Source organism: Neovison vison, chromosome 7, assembly GCF_020171115.1.
Source record: "Neovison vison isolate M4711 chromosome 7, ASM_NN_V1, whole genome shotgun sequence".
Classification (NCBI taxonomy): domain Eukaryota; kingdom Metazoa; phylum Chordata; class Mammalia; order Carnivora; family Mustelidae; genus Neogale; species Neogale vison.
This window is the reverse complement of record NC_058097.1, coordinates 140,102,581-140,122,377: the sequence shown is the minus strand read 5'-3', so window position 1 is coordinate 140,122,377 and position 19,797 is coordinate 140,102,581. Positions and strand designations below refer to the sequence as shown.

At 36.8% G+C, this 19,797-nt stretch overlaps 1 protein-coding gene across 23 annotated transcripts in view; it reads right to left on the bottom strand.

Annotated features, from left to right (window-relative positions):
* Positions 1 to 19,797, bottom strand: part of DLG2 (discs large MAGUK scaffold protein 2) — a 2,052,576-nt gene that overhangs the window by 448,824 nt on the left and 1,583,955 nt on the right. For all 23 annotated transcript variants that reach the window (XM_044258404.1, XM_044258405.1, XM_044258399.1 and 20 more), the window contains 2 exons: positions 15,956 to 16,100; positions 13,412 to 13,550 (listed from right to left, as the gene is read on the bottom strand). In XM_044258404.1, the coding sequence (XP_044114339.1) occupies positions 13,412 to 13,550; positions 15,956 to 16,100 (284 nt within the window). The remainder of the gene's footprint in view (positions 1 to 13,411; positions 13,551 to 15,955; positions 16,101 to 19,797) is intronic.

Here is a 19,797-nt window from a genome sequence, read left to right as displayed (position 1 = left end):
AAGTTTTGCAGGTGACTGATAGGCAGTCAGAGTTTGGAACTACTAGTTTAGACAGCAGACCTGTTCTTTTTGAGAAAGGTATGAACTAGTCACATTCCTGAATTGTATTATCTCTTCCAATATTGTAAAAAATAAGTATCGCTATATAATTTTTGACACAATATTCAGCTAATAAATGTTATAATCTGTATGTAGAGTATAAATATTAATTTTTTAAGGGAAGGTAAGAAATAGTACCTCTTATTATTTCACTGTATCTATGTGTCTATATATCTAATTTAATTTACTTTTTGTAGGCAGAATTTAACCAAGTAATTCTCTCTAAACTATAAAGACAATGGTTCTGGGGAAAATCTAACTTTGCTTTAGTCAGGTAGATCACATTTTCAGTGTGAGTTTCATACTCAGTTGCAACTTATACATAGCTCCCCTTAGTTCTCACAAATTTAAATTTTGCCTTACCTAATTATGGTCACATCCAACATCATATGGATTTAGATATATACTATAGGTAAAACTATACCCAACCATACATGATCCAATTTAATATTATACACTGAAGCCATGGAATCAGCGCTACCCCTGGGAACTGTGAAGCATCATTACATGTTGCTAGGCATATACTTGGTTTCTGTGCTCAAGTCATGAAAGTATGCAAAAGTACATTTATTTTAAAAGTTGTATAGTGTCTGCATAGTAAATCTGAGTATTTGGAAGAGTATATATTTATGTTTACTGAACATTCTAGAATTTTAAAATTTAGATTATTTAAGTTAAAAATCAGTTTAATATGTAGGCTTTTTTTTTTTTTTAAAGATTTTATTTATTCATTTGACAGACAGAGATCACAAGTAGGCAGAGAGGCAGGCAGAGAGAGAGGAGGAAGCAGGCTCCCTGCTGAGCAGAGAACCGGTGGGGCTTGATCCCAGGACCTTGAGATCATGACCTGAGCATAAGGCAGAGACTTTAACTCACCAAGCCACCCAGATGCCCCTGAAGGCTTCTCGTTTTACGGAACTTTTATAGACAGGCTTGGTTTTGAGTAGATTATTTTTAATTGGGATCAATACATTTTTTTTTATTAACATATAATATTTTATTTGTTTCAGGGGTACAGGTCTGTGATCAATACATGTTTTTAAAAGACAATGAAATATAAAGGAAACATGACTAAATCAATATAAAGTCTAAAAATCTACCCTTTCAGGCAAGTGTAAAGTTTATGCAAATCTATATTTATTATGCTAGCTGGAATCAAATCTTCCCTTCATTCATCCCCGAATCTCATCTACCATCCCCAAACAGCAATGCTATTATCACAATGGCAGCCAGTCCTACAAGCACCACGGTACCATGGTACCCAGGACTGAAAGTCAGGGGGAATAATAATAATAATCATAGTAATAATAATGATAATGATAATAAACAGCTAGCCTGAATCCAGCTTATTTTAGGCCAGGCTCTGCTGAAAGTGTTTCACATAGACTACTTCATTTACTCCCAATAATAACCCATGGTACTGGCATTTTTGGGGAAACAGGCACAGAGAGGTTATATAAGTCATCCAAGGTCAAACAGCTAGTTAAGTGGGGTACCCAGAGTTATTGTGACCCCAAAATCTGAGCTCTTCACCCAGGTGCTGCCATGCTGCTCAATTCTGCATTTGTCACCTACTTTCTATTTATTGCAGGAGAAATCACAGAATCTCTATCATCTCAGATTCCCAGTCTGTTAAACAGGCAGAGCAATGCTCTCTGCCCATTTTGTGTGGCATTCTAAAAACTAAATGAGAAATAGGAAAGTGCAGTAGTAGGCAGCTCTAAGGGTCTACTAATACTATTATAAATTCAGAGCAAGGCCTCCCATAATTGGCTTTGAAATCTCTGGCTATCACATTTACTTCAGCTGTTTCATTCTGCCTTCATCCCGCCTCAAGATGGTAAATGAAACTTTAGAAAAAGATTAAGAGGATAAAAAACATAAAGCAAAATATCAGGCACCAATGGATTAGGTGACAGCATTTCCCTTGGGACACAGTCTACATGAGAAAGGACTTAGACATTGTTCTGCTTCAGGGTCAATCTAATTTAAAAACATCAAGGAGGATGTTGGTATTTAGATCTTTACACAGAGACACATACGCTCACAGGGTATTCTAAGCTCTTTCAGTGAGGACTTAAAATGTTCATTAAAGCAACCATATGGGGTCTGGTGTTATAGCTGGAATGACAGGAATTTAAGGACTGAGCCCCTGCCTGGAACTGCACAGTTCAGGAGGCCTCCCTTCTCCCTGAGAAATGCTGACTGCCTCCCCCAAATAGGCTGTAAGTATTGCTGGGTGTGGGTCATGATAGAAAACTTTATTTCCACCTCCACAGACAGAAACAACAACAAAGATGAACTTGAAGCACAGAGGAGATGCGAGAAATCCTAAAGCTCATAATGCTACCTGTGTCGTGCAACAAACATTGCCAGACTCTGGGGTTAGTTTGAATTCTGATCCTGTTATAACCAGCTGCATGACCTTTAAGAGCACAAGAGATTCTGGAACCCGACTGACTGAGCCTGGACTCTAGCTTTCTAATTACCAGATCCCACTGCTTAATTAGCACCTCACTTGGTTGCCTTGTAGACAGTGCACATTTAGCACTTTCCAGAACTCTTGATGTTTGTCCCCAGTCTTGATGTTTGCCCCTTCACAGGCTTCCCATTCTCAGTAATAAGAGCTCTACTCTGCTGCTATTCGGCTCCGAACCCTGGGGTTAGCCCCATGCAGTGTGAAGATACTCCATTTTCTTCTGGTTTGCATTAGTTCTGATGAGAGATCAATTTTTTTAAGAGATCAATTTTTGTTATGTTCCTCTCTTTACGATATCTTGGGGCTAGGTTGAGAGTCTCAGACCAATATGATTTATAATTTTCATCCAATGTCAAAAAATATTGACTACTTGGTACTCCACATTCTGCTTTTTTTCTGGTGTCACAAGTCACTAGGATTTTTTTTTTTCCTTTAGTCTTTCTGCATTTTATTTGGATACGTTCTATTACTATGCCTTAGAGTTCACACTTATTATTATTTTTTAAGATTTTTTTTCCAATTTATTTATTTTCAGAAAAACAGTATTCATTATTTTTTCACCACACCCAGTGCTCCATGCAAGCCGTGCCCTCTATTTTTTAAGATTTTAATGTATTTATTTGTCAGAGAGAGAGCACAAGCAGGGGGAGTGGCAGGCAGAGGGAGAAGCAGGCTCCCCACAGAGCAGGATGCCTGATGCTGGACTCAATCCCAGGACCTGGGGATCATGACCTGAGCTGAAGGCAAACACTTAACTGACTAAGCTATCCAGGCAACCCTCAAAATTCTTTCTTCCCTAGTGTGTACTATGATATTAATTTTCACCTCAGATACTATTTTTTCACCACTCAATGCTTAATATGGATTTATTTTATATCTTCCATTTCTCTCCTCTTTATTCACAATTTCCCCTACTTTTTTGAGAGATTGGCTATATGTATAATAACTTTTCTAATCTTCTTGTCTGCCAGTTCCATCATCTCTGCCATTTTTGGGTCTGTTTCTGTTGCTTGAATTTTCTCTTGATTACGGGTCATATTTTCCTATGGAAGGGCAGGCTGGGGACAAACATCAGGATTTTACTTTTGGAAATGCTAAAGGTGTAATGTCTGTAAGGCAACCATTTGAGGTGCTAGTTAGGCAGTGAGGGCCTAGGCATTTATCTTAAAGAACTATGTAATTCAGAGTCAAGGTCACAAAGATTATATAAGCACTAACCAAAAGGTCGTACCTACAATAGGAAATAATTATGGTCTTTCTGTATTATACAGCTGCTAAAAATATGAAGACTATTTAAAAACATGAGAAAGTGCTCAAGATATAATGTCAAATTAAAATAAAAAAAAGTACAGTCTGCTTCAAATTTAATAAACACACATATAGTCATAGAAAAAATCCTAAAGAAAATATTAATGATTGTTTTTCTGTGGTAAGATAGTAATTTTCATCAATTTTTCTTTACATTTATAATTGTCCTACAAATACCTATCACTTTTATAATTAGGGAAAATAATAAGAACTTAAGGAAAAAACAAAGAGTGGTAAGTGGTAAAAAGACAACAGAGGGGCAAGGAGTATCTACAAAGATTGAAAAGGATATCTGAAAAGGATATCTGGGGAAAATGGATGAAGGCAGTATTTTCAAAATGTCTTTTTTTTTTTTTAACTCAGATATAACTTGTTTCATGATTTAGATTACTACAAGCAAAAAGGGAATGATGCAATCCAGAATTCATGTAATTTTATAAATCTATGATATATAAGAATGTAAGTCTTGGGGAAGCTGGGTGGCTCAGTCAGTTAAGCATCTGCCTTTGGCTCAGGTCGTGACCCCACAGTCCCATAATCAAGCCCCCCATTGGGCTTCCTGCTCCGTGGGGAGCCTGCTTCTCCCTCTGCCCCTCCTACTACTTGTCTACTTGTGCTCTCTCCAATGCTCATGCTCTCTGACAAATAAATAAATAAAATCTTAAAAAAAAAAAGAATAAGTCTTTGGAATGCAAGAATGTATCACATACTTTTCTTGTATTTCATTAAAGCAATCATTAATATTAATATGGTAACCCACTGACAGCAGCTTATGATATATGAGATGGCAAGAATTCACTCAGGAATTCCAATGCTGGCATGGATAATTTGCAAAGTATACACCCAGATGCGGACAATGAGGGATCAGCTGTCTTCTGCCTACTATTACTTTACTGACACGTGGATATGAAAATAAACTGCTAGAGAAAGAGGCCATGTCTACACATCCCAAGTCATCATACATACCCTTTTTCAATACCATACAAATAAAGGTCAGAAATAAGCACATACTGTGTTCGTGACAGTAATTTACTTGCAATATATAAGGACAGGGGTCAACCCATAGTTGGTGGCTTCTACAGCGGCCCCTCCAAAATTCTCCATTGTCCGTCATTTATCTTTTTTCTTTTTGCCACTAGACCCGAAGGCCAAGGATGAATGAAAAAAATGTAAAGCAGCATTGATTAAATATCTATGTGGATCTTATATTTCTAACAATAATAGATATAGATGTGTAATAACCATCTTCCATAAAATTATAAGGCCTAGAATTATGTATTTATATCTGGCTGATTTATTAGGTATGAGGAATAAGAAGTATCTATAAAAGACAGGTTTAAAATCCTCATTATTGGTTCATTTTTCCTAATATTAAGTTTGCTTCCCTGACGGCAAACAGAAGCTTACCATGTTTTCCAATACTTATTCGGATATCTTCCTTTAATTAAGATTTGTCATCCTCCTCATTAGCATACCCACTTATCCTATCTCTAGCAGGACAGCACTATCAGTCAGGCCTCATGGTTGATGTAAGTAAACCTAAAATGGTTATGTGGAGCCACCATCAATAAAGAGAAAACTCCCTTCAAGTCTCCACATGATGGCTTATCCTCCATCTGTGTCACTAGTTTTGCCTCACTTGCCCCTTCCCATCACTACATTTTGCTTCAAAAAAGACATTGTCATAGCAGGCTCCATGTCAGAGGAGTCCAGCACAAGGCACAGAACAAAAGAGATTACTCAGAGATATTGCAGATGAATCTTTGATTTGATTAAGTTTCATAATGCACTTTAAGAAGCCTGTAAGGAGGGGTGCCTGGGTGGCTCAATGGGTTAAGCCTCTGCCATGATCTCAGGGTCCTGGGATGGAGCCCTGCATTGGGCTCTCTGCTCAGTGGGGAGCCTGCTTCCTCCACTCTCTCTCTCTGCCTACTTGTGATCTCTCTCTCTCTGTCAAATAAATAAATAAAAAATCTTTAAAAAATAAGTAAATAAATAAAAAGCCTGTAAGGAGTCTGACGCCATGTTCCACAAAATTTATTTAAAGAGAAAAGCTACATAATGTTAGTTGTTGAGAGCTACCATGAATAAAAAAGGGCAAGGTCAATAAATTATCCAAAGGATAATTGTGTATAACCACAGAGGCCAGATTGATAGATTAGCTTTTGTTGTTGTTTTTGTTGTTGTTTGGTCATATTTGGTTCCACTGAACCATAGATTAGATTTCAGTGCAGGTGGTATTAGATATTCACAGCAGTCGTGAACATGAAGATCCCTAATAAAGCATTCAGACTGCAAGACTTTCTGTAATAAAATGTCCTAATGTGCTCTGCAAGGTAAATTGAAAAAAATGTACACAGAACTAACTTTGAGCAGCTACACAGCAATGGTGACTACATTTTCATTCTATGGAGGACATTCACTGAAAAATGATTTTATTTGTCGTGTTCATCTGAAAATCGTTGTTTTAAAGAGTATTGATAATATCTAACATTTACTGAGAGGTTTTTTTGTTTTGTTTTGTTTTGTTTTTTTTCCTTGAGAGGTATTGTTCTGCTTCTTTTATAAATGAGACAATGAGGTAAAGGGTGATTACGGAACTTGCCAAGTCCCACAGCTAGGGGGGCTCCAAGGTTAATCTTTCAGCTACACAGATGTGAATTCTAGAGGAGGTTAAGTTGTCTGCATGGGCACAACCAGTTCTTCCTATTGTACTTAGTTAAAGATAAGTAAGAAAAGATTTCTTTTCTGTGTCTGAAGAAAGAATTTCCAGTTCATCCAGAAATGATTTCAAATCATTAAATGTTAGCTAAAAAGTAGAGAGGCTAGAATATGCCCAGACTTTTCTCTGATGCAAAGTCTTCTCTGATCCTTTAAGAGGCTGTCCTTAACAGAGACTATACACCTTAAGCCATTATAATGGGCTGTTTCTAGAACATAAAATTAATAACTGACAAGTCTATGGAAGTCACATCGGTGATTCTCAAACTTGGGTACTCTTATGTACCTTGGGGTTTGTGGTACTTGCTGGGGACCAAGTATTCCCAGAAAAAAATCTTTCTGGTATGTTGATTTCACATTAATATTTTGGATAAAATAATTCAATTTGTAACCAAAGTGTTTTTACATTAACATAAACAAGGATATTTCCCAAGTTTTATGAGAAAATATTAGATTTTTTTTGTGTGTTTCATGCTTGGATGGAAAGCTTCATTCATGTTCTACCCCAGATCCTGAGGAAAAACTAGTTCCTATTTCAAGGCCTAAGGGCATGTGGATAGAAACATTTGAGAATTAGTCTCTATCCATTTCTGATCCAAAGCAAAACAGCAAAGGGAAAAAAATCACCAGCAGTGGCAAACTTACACTGTTCCTAAAAGATTATTCTACAGGTGATAATAACTGTAGAAATGGTCAGTAGTAAACTAGCCTGGCTAAAGCAGGCCTGCTCTCCACATGAAATGTTGGCTACTGACTCTAGCTCTAAAAGAGTTCAGGTGGCCTTCCTCCTCAGCACTGCTCTCTCTTCCTCTAATCCCAACTGCCATAACCTCTCCCCTCATTTCTTCAATGGCCCCTCTACTTCTCCACATAGCAGAGAGGTTTTATTCCAATGTAAATCAGGTAATTTCATTCTCCTGGCTAGTAGTCTTTAATGGATTCTCAAAGCACTCAAAATCAGACCTATCCTTCCTCATCATTAGCTACAGAGTCCTACATCATCTGGCTCCTGACTCCTTCTCCAACCCAATTTTCTGTCATATTTCCATTAGCTCATCTCTTCCCAGACAAGTGGGATTGCCTTATATTCCTAGAACATGCTAAACTTATTTCTGCCTCAGTGACTGGCCTTGTTATTCCCTCTTCCTGGAATGTTCTTTCCCTGATCTTTATATCACCACTTTTTCTTGTTATTCAGGTCTCAGCTCAAATGCTATCTCCTCTGAGAAGCGTCTCCTGGCTATCTTACTTAATACTGTCCTCTTCCCCAATCTCTATCACATTATTCTATTTTTTTCCTTATAGTACTTACTAATATTTGAACTTAACTCATTTATCTGTGTGCCTCTTACCTGACACAACAGAATATAAATTCCATAAGGACAGGGACCTTGCCTGGTTTGCTCACCACTGTAACTTTGTTGCTAATAACCAGGCTTGACATATGGGAGAAGCTAAATATTCACTGAATGAAGAAATGAATGAGTGAAAGAAAAAGAAAACTGGAATCTGTTTTAGATACGATATCCAGTAAGCTAATGTTCTATAATCTGGGGAAAATAAAGTAGAGGCAGACTCTAGTCGATTGGGCTCATACCTATTTAGTAAATAAAAAAGTTAAACTGGTGAATATCAGAGTCACAATTTGAAGTCATTCTGGAAGATTCCTGGGGACAAGAAACTTTTCTTGAGACTTCACTTAGCTTCTGCTTCTTGAACAACCAAATTATGTGAGGGAACATTATGTAGAGCCAATGAGAAAGACACCTGGATATACTAAGAAAAGGGCCAGCTGAACTTAGTTTCTCTCACCGGGACATATATGGTTCATATTTATAATCTAGGTCCCTGGCCTTCATAATGACATTTATCAAATTCATAGCTTGGTAACTTGAGTCCCCACCTCTTGAAAGATCAGTTATAAATTGCATCTCAAAGTTTTTTTTGTTTCATTTTAGTATCGATGATTTGTTTGTGTATCCTGAAAATAGTGAGCCAGATGGCAAGGGTCTGTGGTTTGCAGCTCTTCTGGGGGACCGGGTTACCACTTGGCCCAGTAAAGGTAGAATTCATAGTTGCGGGTAATATACAAAGTGGGTACTGTTCACAGGTGATCACTGCTTGTTCATGGGTTTCATAATTCTTACCTTCTTACTCCATCCAAGAACCACAACAGTGACAACATAAGTGAACACCAGCTCAGAGAAACAGAACAAGCACTAGACTTGGTATTTGAAGACACAGGTTCTGTATCTAATTCTAAAGTTATGGGATTTAGGGATAGCCAACATATCATTCTGGGCTTGTGTTCCTTACCCATCAGAAGGAGGAAGATTAGACTCTAGATTCATTGCTGGCCCTTCCAATTCTGAGAGCCTATAATTCTTTGAGCCAGAAACACATCTCAGCATCACAGTGACAGCTTTCCAAAATAGTATACCAACAATCTAAGACCAGATATCTACATCACAATGAACACTGATTTATAGGGTACTCGACAGACTTTCTACTAAGAAAGTTTTATCCAGGGCCTCATTTTGTACTTTCCCTAAATCAACAGAAAAACATTTCTCAGTTTTCTCAGGTATACATTTCCTCAAATAGAAAGAGTTCAAAAAAATTCCAGCTAAGTTAGTGTAGCATTTTTCTAATCAAAATTCCTTTAAAAAGTTCTTACTTTTTCTTACTTACTTTTTCTTACTCCCCACAAAAAGTGAATATGCTTTAGGAAAAGAGAATATTTCTCACAATAGACTAAGAGATCATGAACATCTGGAATAAAGTTCCCAATCTGAGGAGTTTTATGTTGTTGAAAGGTTCTTATTTCACAGAAATGTTTCACCATTAGCTTACGTCCCATCATTAGAGATCAATTACCTTGATTTATTGTTTAAGAAAAACTCAAAGTAGGCCTCACATATAAGCTACTGTAACATCTTAGGATAATAATAAATTTATCTAGCCCTTTAAATATGACAACTTTAACACATATTATCACACTGAAATTTCATAATTCTATGAGGAAATTAGAAGACCCTTTATCTCAAATTTATAGATAAAAAGATCAAGACACAGAGATTAAATGGCCTGTTCAGGATCATCTAGGTGTTACATTGGTAGAAGCAGAACTAGAACAATCCCTGATATAAACAGTCCTGTTTACCCAATATTTTTCTGTGGAACTGAATGCATAAATGGGGCACAGGGAGTAATATGAAGATAAGTCATGGGAACACAGACCTGAATTTGAATTCTGATTCTGCTATCTGCTTCCTGTATGATGCGAGGTAATTACTTAAATGCTTCGAGCACTCTTGTTATTTATAAAAATCAAGAATAATAATATAAGCAAGGACAATAATATATATTAAAGGACTTTGTGTTAAGAGTGCACAGTAGTGATCTTTTTTTTTACTACTCTATGTATTTTAAATTTTACAAGTAGTTTGCATATGACAGAAAAGATAGGAATATAAAGACAACTTAAATGTAGAAACCACTCTCTTTTAGAATTCTTATTTTTCAAGCTGTGATGGTTGCTTCATTTTATTCTATGTCACATTCTTCTGCAAATCTGCATGTGCTGTCCTCTACCATGAACATCCTGATCCCTTGACCTTGATCGACACCTACACATTTTTTTCGAACTCCAACTGAAGAGTTATTTCCTCCTTAAAACTTTGATCTCACAGGCTTTTCCTTGGGCATTCATTTAAAACTCAAGTTCATTTACCAGTATTTACTAAGAAACTCCCATAGTGCTAGGGAATTCTAGGGGTGCACGAGAGCACTCCCTAGAACTGACCTAATTTTGTTTGTTGCTGTTACTAGTTGCCACCCTTTGACATTTTACAGACCTTTTACTTTTAAAGGATGAGAACTGATATAAAGTTGCCCACGTTTCACTTTCTAAGTAAGGTTATGGTAAAGTTAAAAAAAAAAATAAAAAAGGACATGGTAAAGTAAATATCTGCCATTTCCTGCCACACACACAAAAATGACATTTTGATACCAAGATATATGATCTCAGAATTTAAAAATTAATAAGTTAGGCTTTATAGAAAACTTCACAAAGACAGTCTGCGTAATCAGGGAATAGGCATTGAGGGATCCACTGGTTTACCTATATTTTTGTCCCAATCTGATATTCTTAGATTTGTTGTTTCTTACTCAATTTTGCATTCCTGGTGCAGTGCCTGCTATCTAGTAGGAAATAGCCAATAAATATTGATGAACAAGGCAATGAATTTTCCTTTGAGCAAATACCTCTGAGATCCATGGCAGGGGCCTACAGCACCAAGCCCTGTGGGAGGACAAAGCAAAGGTGCGAGTGGGAGGGGGTGGGGGGGGTGGTGTGTGTGTGTGTGTGTGTGTGTGTGTGTGTGTTTTTAAAGTGATATAATTTATTTCATGAGTTTGCCAGGCACTAGCCATTCAGGAGATTCTATATGAAGCTTTTAGTGAAACTGCCCTGCCAAGGAACAAGAGAGGAAGGGGGACAAGAATTATAATACCAAGCCATAATCCTATAGGAACAGGCAGACTCTATTCCTAGGACACTGTTAAAACAATTCATGTGACATCTTAGGTAGAGTAAGAATTATAACAAATATAGTTACTGTAAATAGGTAACACTCATCTAAGATTCATGATGTGCCAAGGCTTCTGTTTTAAGTTCTTTGCACGTATTATGTCATTCAATCATTACAACAACCTGTTAAAAATGTGATTACTATTTCTATTGTATAAATGAAGAATCAGGTTTGCGGTGGTTGAACAATTTTCTGGTGGTCATATAGTTAACCAATGGTAGAAATAGGTCTCAACTCTCATCTAAATGCCTTTAGATCTTTACTGAAATGCTTGGGTCCCTTTAGAGCTACATATTTCTCTGATCAACAGTTTTATAGGACTTGGTTTTCATTTTAAAAATAAGAAGAAAATTACAATGTTTCCTCTTAGCCAGGATTTTGTAACTGGCAGGGCACACACAGTTTTTTTTGCCTAAAAGCTGCGTGACTATAAGCAACTTGTTTAACATCTTTGAACTTCAACTTCTCCACCTATAAAATAGGGATGGCAGCCATTCTATCTGTGTTTGGGGAGAGTTAAATGAATAGTGTATGGAAAACAGCTAGCAAAGGGCCTGGATTATGAAGGGGATTTAATCAATTTTAATTCCATATGGGATCTAGTAAGATAAAATGACATTTTCAAATTAAAATCATATCAAATATTACTGATAGAATGAAAGAAAATAGATCATTGCTCTGGTGAATAAAGGTGCCTATATTTATACAATTCTTTAGAGAGCCAGGAGGATTATCTTTGCTGCAGCCCTCATTTTAATTAAGAGCATAGAGATTAGATGTTTCAGCATAGGAAGAAGTTTATATTTGATTTATACCCCAGATGCACATTTGCAGCATCTAAACATTCCATTCCTTGGCTAAAGATGTAACAAGCTACTTCAGCAAACCTGAAATTGCAAAATAAATGGAAAATGCTTAATCATTTAAAAAGAAATAGCAAAGGAATGAAAAGACCAAAGCAGGCCTGGGTACCGGTGAGGGAAGTTAAGCGGCAGGAAGCCTCCTCTATTTTTTTAAAGGCTGACAAATGGCTTCATTAGACAGGCAGGATATTAAACCAAAAGGGTTCATCTCTATCATTTTTACACACAAACACTTTCAGAAAAAGTGTGTACGTATTTATATGTAATCTTATTTCAGGTAAAAGTATTATTCACTGAGAAAAGCAAGTTGCAGAACAATTTCTAAAATATAAACTTACTTTGTAAAAACAGTATCAAGCCCCATCTATAACTGATTGTGAGTTTGTTTGGGTTTGTATGAACATGCAGAAGGTATGAAAGGTTCACGCCAGGATGTTACACTGGGAACATCAAGATGGTTGCCCTGGCAGGATCTGGGGAGAGGGTTTTGTTTCCTGAACATTATCTCATTACTTCACCAAATGCAAAGAGCATACATTACCTTGGAACAAAAACATTGAAAGATAAAAAAGAAAAAAGTACATTTATTCTTATTTTTCCCATATTCATTTGTGGATTTATTCATTATCCAACATTTACTGAATTCTTAATGGTGACAATTAAGTCAAGGAAGCTGGTCTGTTTTGTGGACTGTCACACATGACTTTTTCACAGGTATGCTGCCTAAACTTGGCTTTACTTCATGGCATTAGCAATATGGTTCCGGGCTCTATCCTCAAATCCTGTCCTGTTCCCTTTGGAATTAACAGTGTGTATTAAAATCAAACCATCTGTAGTTAATGTCACCCATTTTCTTTCTACCTCTAGCTACTGTGCTGAAGGAAGGGTTGACTCACTTGCCAACTCCACTGAACTGCAAGTAGCCACTGGAGACAAAAACATGGTATTCAGAGCCAAAAGGCCAAGGTTTCAGTCCTGACTCCCCAGTAAACAGAAATGTGGTACTGGTATGTTACTTCCTTACTTGAACCTTAGTACCACCTCCTCTCAAATCAGTTATCTGACAAAATGGCCGTCGAGCTCTAACGGCATCACGTGTGAAAGTCTTAATAAACTGCAAAGTGTGGAGTACATGTATAGTACCACTTCTTACAAAGATTAGTGATTTTGATTCCTAATGATACATATTTACAAGAATTCGCAGATTTCCACAGGAGACAAAATAATAATAAGTTTCAGTGGTGCTCAGAAACTTGAGTTAGCCCCCAAAGCAATGGTTGACATGTTAGGCAAAGGCCATTTCTTCCCGTAGTGATCACAAGTCCAATTAACCAATAAGCATATCTGACCTGGTATAATCGTCTTCAACAAGCATGTGCTTTGGAATCGGTGAGTACCTTCCTGGAGAGATGGGCGGCAGGGAAGTTTTATATTCTAAAGTTCCATTGTTGCCAGAGAGTAGATGGTTTTCCATCGGTGGAGAATAAGCTAAGGGGTGAAAAAGAGAAAAGAGAAGAAACCTGTTAGGTGGGTGATTCAATGTGTCATGCTACAGTTCTGTTAAAAATAGGAAGACTTTGCTACATGCTGAGGATTTTCTTGTCTCCTAAGAGGGTGGAGTTACTGTTTGTTTGCATTTAGTATGTACAAGCACATGGTGCTTGACCTTTAGGATTGGAAAGATGTAATAACATTTATATCTATAAACCCATTTTGTATAATTAGGTGAAGACAAGAATTGGAGGAGAGAGCCAGAACATGCATTTTCAGAAGGATGATTAATTTTCTATTGAAATAAAAATGCTAGCTTTCTAATTGCAGAGCTCACATTCTTTTCACATAATTAATATTCAATCATCAAATCTAGAAGGCTCCTGGAGCAAGTTCTTGTGTAAGACTTGAATCCCAAAATATGCTGTACTATCACCCCAGAAAGGCCCAGGACACTGGCCTTTCTTAGTTCTCTACAGTAATTCATCATCTTTCGAATGTATGAAAGCCCCTCCTGCCTGCTCCACCCCTCTCTAGAAATCCATTTCATACACTGAGAAATCCAACTCTGATAGTGCTGTTCTCCTGCTTAAGTGTTCTCCCTTGCTGCTACTGTACTGAATATAAACCTTTCCTTTTGTCATTCTTACAAGATTGATCCATTTTAATACCCTCTATTCTAGAGTCCTCTAAGACAGCTCTTCCCAATGTTTGTGCTTTCATCAGTTGCCTACAATTTCTGTCTCTTAACACATCTCTGATATTGAAATTTCATCGATTCTTTAAGATACAATTCAAATGCCACCCCTTCCATAAAGAGTTTTATGGAAGACAGGTAGTATCCCTTTCCTTTGAATATCCAAAAGCATGTATGTTTTTATCTCCCATGGTATCCTTCTTATGTTGCCAAATATTGCTGCTATTCATACATCAGAATTAGCCTTTCTTCCAGTAAAGTCCATGATTGCATTTCCTTTCTATCCCACCTATTACCTTATAAGGTATCTTATACATATTGAGGTTACTCAATACATATATTTTAAATTGAATAGCAAGCTTTGTTTTCTTGTTTTTATCTCTTTACACCATTCAGGGAGTAGCTCAGAGTCTCAAAGCTGACTTTTCTAATTCATTCAGTTTGAAAAACTTTTTTTTTTATTATTTCCCAACATTTCCATTTATTACCTTTATTCTATTGCATTTTTACTGTTACCATTCTTACTGCAGACAAAAGAAAAAAAAAGATAGTCACCTTATCTCTGTTCAAACTACATTTCAGCAGTTTGGATTTTAGCCTACCAATATTTACACAAGGCAATTGTGTTCTTTTAGTTGATATGTAGAGAATAAAATAGTTAAAATTCTTTCATATCCTAAGGTGAGGCTGATCTCAGCTTCCTGAATGCTTGAGAAAAAGACTTATTTTGGGGGCAAGTCATTTCTAAATCATCATTAAGAAAAGCAATAGCTAATGTAAGAAGCAGGTAACAAAATTATTCAACCTTTAAATTTCCCTCAACAGAAACAGCTAAGTCTGAGAGAGGTTAAATGACTTGCTTAAGACCATAGTACTAATTAGTGGCAGGTCCTTTAGCTATTGCGAGATCCCAATCTCACAACTGGAATTTCTCAAAATTTCGGAATGAGCAAGCTTAGTGATGTTAACTATCCCTTAATCTCAGGTAGAAAAAAAAAATTGCTTCTGAATCTAGTCCCCAAAGACAGATCAAGTTTTTGCTGACCTACTGAGAAGGAAATATGGGGCTTCTGTAGGAGTGGATTTTGCAGGACTCAACAAAGCAGCACCTCAGAGTTAGTTTTTGTCCTAGAAACCCCCACCTACAACTCATTTCTACTGCCATAGTGTTTGAGAACCCTCCATCCCACCCAGCTGCTTTCTTGCCAATATAATATTCAGGTAAAGGGAAGAGCTATGGCGATGGTGATTGAGGATCATAATGTTTCCATCCAAGTACAAGATCCTCTTCCCCAGGAGGGAGCACAGTGCTGTCTCTGGTCTTTTTGTTAGTCTTTCTCTTTCTTCATTGGCTACTATGTAGGTTTGAACTAGGAAAGGGGGATACTATGGCATGAGAGCTATCATACTTTAGGGCCTTGAGAAATAGACTTTAAAAAGGTGTTGCTTTTACATTACTATAATGACACTGTCCACAACATACCTCATTAAGCCTTTCTTAAATGGTGGACTTTCTAACCCATCAAGGTGTCCCACCAACAAAACACTAGTTAAGGCCTTGGAAGGCAATCAGGGAGTGAAGTACAGCGTTCCTTGCAACTATTTCCACAAGCTAAACAAGAGCAAAGATGCAGAGTACTTTGCCAAGTTTTGCAGAATTCCAATTCTGTACCCTTGGCACAGGGACACTGAGTGTGGCACTTACAGTGAGTAATATCAGGTGGCCCATAAGGATCAGTCATGTAAATGGTGGTGGGTTTGCCGACTTTTAGATAAACGACATCGGATGTGTTCTTCAGTATAGCTACTGCCTCTTCATGCGTCACTTCTTCTAAACTGTAGTTGTTTACCTAAAAGGAAAATAATACTCAATATTAGAGTCAAAACTAGGCAGGTGAAAAGAAACAGGCAAAATCATATACAGGATTATTTAAGCATTAAATAGCAATGATTACAATCCAGGATCTACATCATACTCGGACAGAAAGATGGATTTATGGCATTAGCCAAAGCAGATAAGGTACCATTGTTGATGATACATATATATATAATAAATTTAATATAATATATAAATATATATTATATAATAATATAATATATAATAATATATTATATAATAACATAATATAATATTTTATATATAATAAATATATATTATATAATTTTTTATAAATTAAAAAAAACCCAAGAAACAAAACAAAACAAAAAAAAAAGCTGCTTCTGTTTTTTTCTATGAGAAAGCAATGTATCATAATGCAAATTAGGATACTATTTGTGGATAAAAGAAAGGAGGGGTCAAATGTCTCTTTTTCTATGCTATGGTTTTCCAATTACATAGGTAATACATACTTATGGAACTATTAAAAAAAAAAAGGAGAAGTGGCGGGGGGGTGGGAGCTTGGGGTACCAGGTGGTGGGTATTATAGAGGGCACGGCTTGCATGGAGCACTGGGTGTGGTGAAAAAATAATGAATACTGTTTTTCTGAAAATAAATAAATTGGAAAAAAAAAAAAGGAGAAGAAGACGACGAAGAAAAACTAACCAGTCTCTCTATTTGGGATATGTTTTTAAAATATCAGTGACCATATTATACATATTGTTTTGAAAACTGCTTTTTAAATCTAGAGTGACTATTGGTCCATATCATAGCATATGGCAAAAACGTGACTTTGTTTCCTAGAGAGCACTGCGTTGCATGGTTGTAAACTAATGCTTTAACCAATCTGTAACTAAAGCATGCTTAGTTTGCTTCTCATTTTTTTCTACTATGAATAATGTTGCAGTAAACATTTTTTTCTATATTTGCACACAACTTTGATGATTTATTTGGGATAAATCATACAAGTGGAATTGTTGTACCGAACTATATGAATATTACAAGCCTTCTGATACCTATTCTTAAAGTGTCCTGTGGAAAGAGGCACGAGTTTACTCTTATACCACCACCATACGAGAGCCCCAATTTTCCTACAGTTACACCAAATTTTTTTTTTTCCACTTTAAAAATTGTTCCCATGTGGGGGGCTGGGTGGCTCAATTGGTTAACCCTTGACTCTTCGTTTTGGCTTAAGTCATGATCTCAGGGTCATGATTGAGCCCCATGTTGGGCTCCATGCTGGCCGTGGAACCTGTTTAAGAGCCTCCCTCTCACTATTGCATGCTTTCTTTCTCCTCCGCAGCCCCCACCAAAATAAATAAATAAATAAATAAATATCCCAGCAAAATGTTATTTAACAAGTCGGTTTTCTAAGGCTAATATTAGTAAACGGGGCTTGGCAGGTGAACAAGTTCAAGGGTACTCTACTCCCATCCACTTCAATAGCAACCCCTCCTTTTTACAGGACAGAAGAGCCTGATGAAAGTGCAATTTTACTTCATGGCAGTGACATTATAGTGGAATCTCTCCAGCACTTCTCTTAGATGGTTTTAAAACACTTATGATGTGTTTTAAATACCTACATTATTCTTATTTGGCTACTATTATTTTAATGGAGTTATTCTTTAGTTAATTTCTGCTGAAATGATACATAATTAAAGTAAACATGCCAGAGAGCACTAGATTGGATCCTGTACATATTCTTTGTACTATTTAATTAGCAAGTTAGTCATAGAAGACCTTGCAACATTGCTCCCCCCCCCCCTTTTGCCTATGTTCTATAAATTCTATGTGCTAATTAATCCTTGATGGTATAGCTGAAGTTAGGGACCCTGGAACAGGAGGGGTATGTATATATATGAATGCTGACCATGAACTCTCCATTAAGATATCAACTTTTCCACTGGTTCCTATAGTTCTCTTCTGAACAAGTGACACTCTCTTATATCCTTTTGTATTTCCAGTATCTAGCACTTATTCATCCATTGGTCAATGCATTGCTACCATGTGTCAGTCATGGTTTTACATATTATAGATATGTAATAAATAGGATGAAAATCATAATCATAGCTAAAACTTACAGAGCCTATATTACACTCTGGGAATTATTCTAAGTCATTTACATACATAAACACAATTGAACCTCACAACAACTTGTGTGGTAACTATTACAGTTACTTTCATTTTACAGATTAGAAGAGCATGTCTCCAAGAGGTTAAGAAACGTGTTCAAAGTCATTGATCTAATAGTGGTAGAAGTCGATTAAAAGCAAGCAGTTTGGATCCAGATACCAGGCTTGTAAACACTCATCTATATTCCTTTTTCAGATAGACAGAGAAGGTCTCCAGCTCCCTTGAATCTCATATTCTAGTAAGATATACTTCAAGTTTCAAGCACTGAAACTGAAACGTACTGAGAAGGACTTTACATACAGATTCTCAAGTACCACCAGAGAACTCCTCAGACCGGAAAGAAGTTGAGCAAAGGGTAGAGGTGAGAAGTGGGGATAATGGTGGTTTATAATAGTAGTACTTCAGTTGGTTTTTATTTGGTGACTACAAAGTGTTGGAACACTAACACAGATTTTAGTTATAGAACAGGTGGCATGATATTGGCAACAGAACATAGTGATTAAGAGCACATGCTTCTGAGTCATGCAGACCAGGATCTGAGTCCTGGTCCTAGCTCTTTCTAGCTGTGTAACTTTGGACCAACTTACTTAATCTTTTTAGCCTCAGTTTTGACATCTGTAAAATAGGTATGATGATAATTGCTACCTCAAAGTGTTATTGATGTAAATGTATTAGTCTATGTAAAGTGGCAGGAATATTAAAATTCTTATAATAATAACAGTAGTAATAAAAGCTAACATTTTAGCTTTTATTACTATTACTATTGTCATCATACATCTCTCTTCTCAGGAAACAGGAATGCTTGGTAAAAATTTTTGCTGAGCATTTTCCTGTAAACATCTGTGAACTGATGAGTTTAATTAGGGTACTGTTGATGAGGCTTCTGTGTGGTCTTTTTAAAAATTCAGAATAGTACAGGATCTGGACCAAAAAGTGCTCTTTTGTGCTGAAGTCTTCAAAATGTTTTTCACGAAAGTGGGTTTATTTGGGTTAATTATGTGTGTGCATTATCCTATGAACTCTCAAGATAAAGGGCCTACAGCTGGAGCTGATTGTACACAGAGAGAAGGGACATTACACTGATTGGCTAGTTGCTCTTGTCATTGTTTTTTATTGTCTTTTTTCTTTTGCATCAAGTATCTGCCTATAATGGTGAACACTGAACAACTGGCCTGATTTCAGAAAAAAAAATTATGTGCATCTGAATGCAGTGTTTCTGTGGGCACACTACACAGAGCGGGGCATGTGTGCAGCCTGGCCATATGTCTGCAATAGGATGAAGGACTGAGGCCAAGCAGAGAGGTTAGAGATGAGAGGACGCATTTTCTCCAACAGAAAAGGGAGCACTGAATTTGAGCACGATGCAGAGACAAAGGAGGGCAAACTAGCTGAAGAAAGAGGTGCCAAAAAACCTGCAAGAAGAGCAGGGTCAGTGTTGTGGGAATCAAATTGAGTGCAAGCAAACAGGTATGTGATGGGACAAAGGTGGGAGGTGTGGCAGCAGGAGAATGATAATAAAGAGGAATGGGTTGTGTAC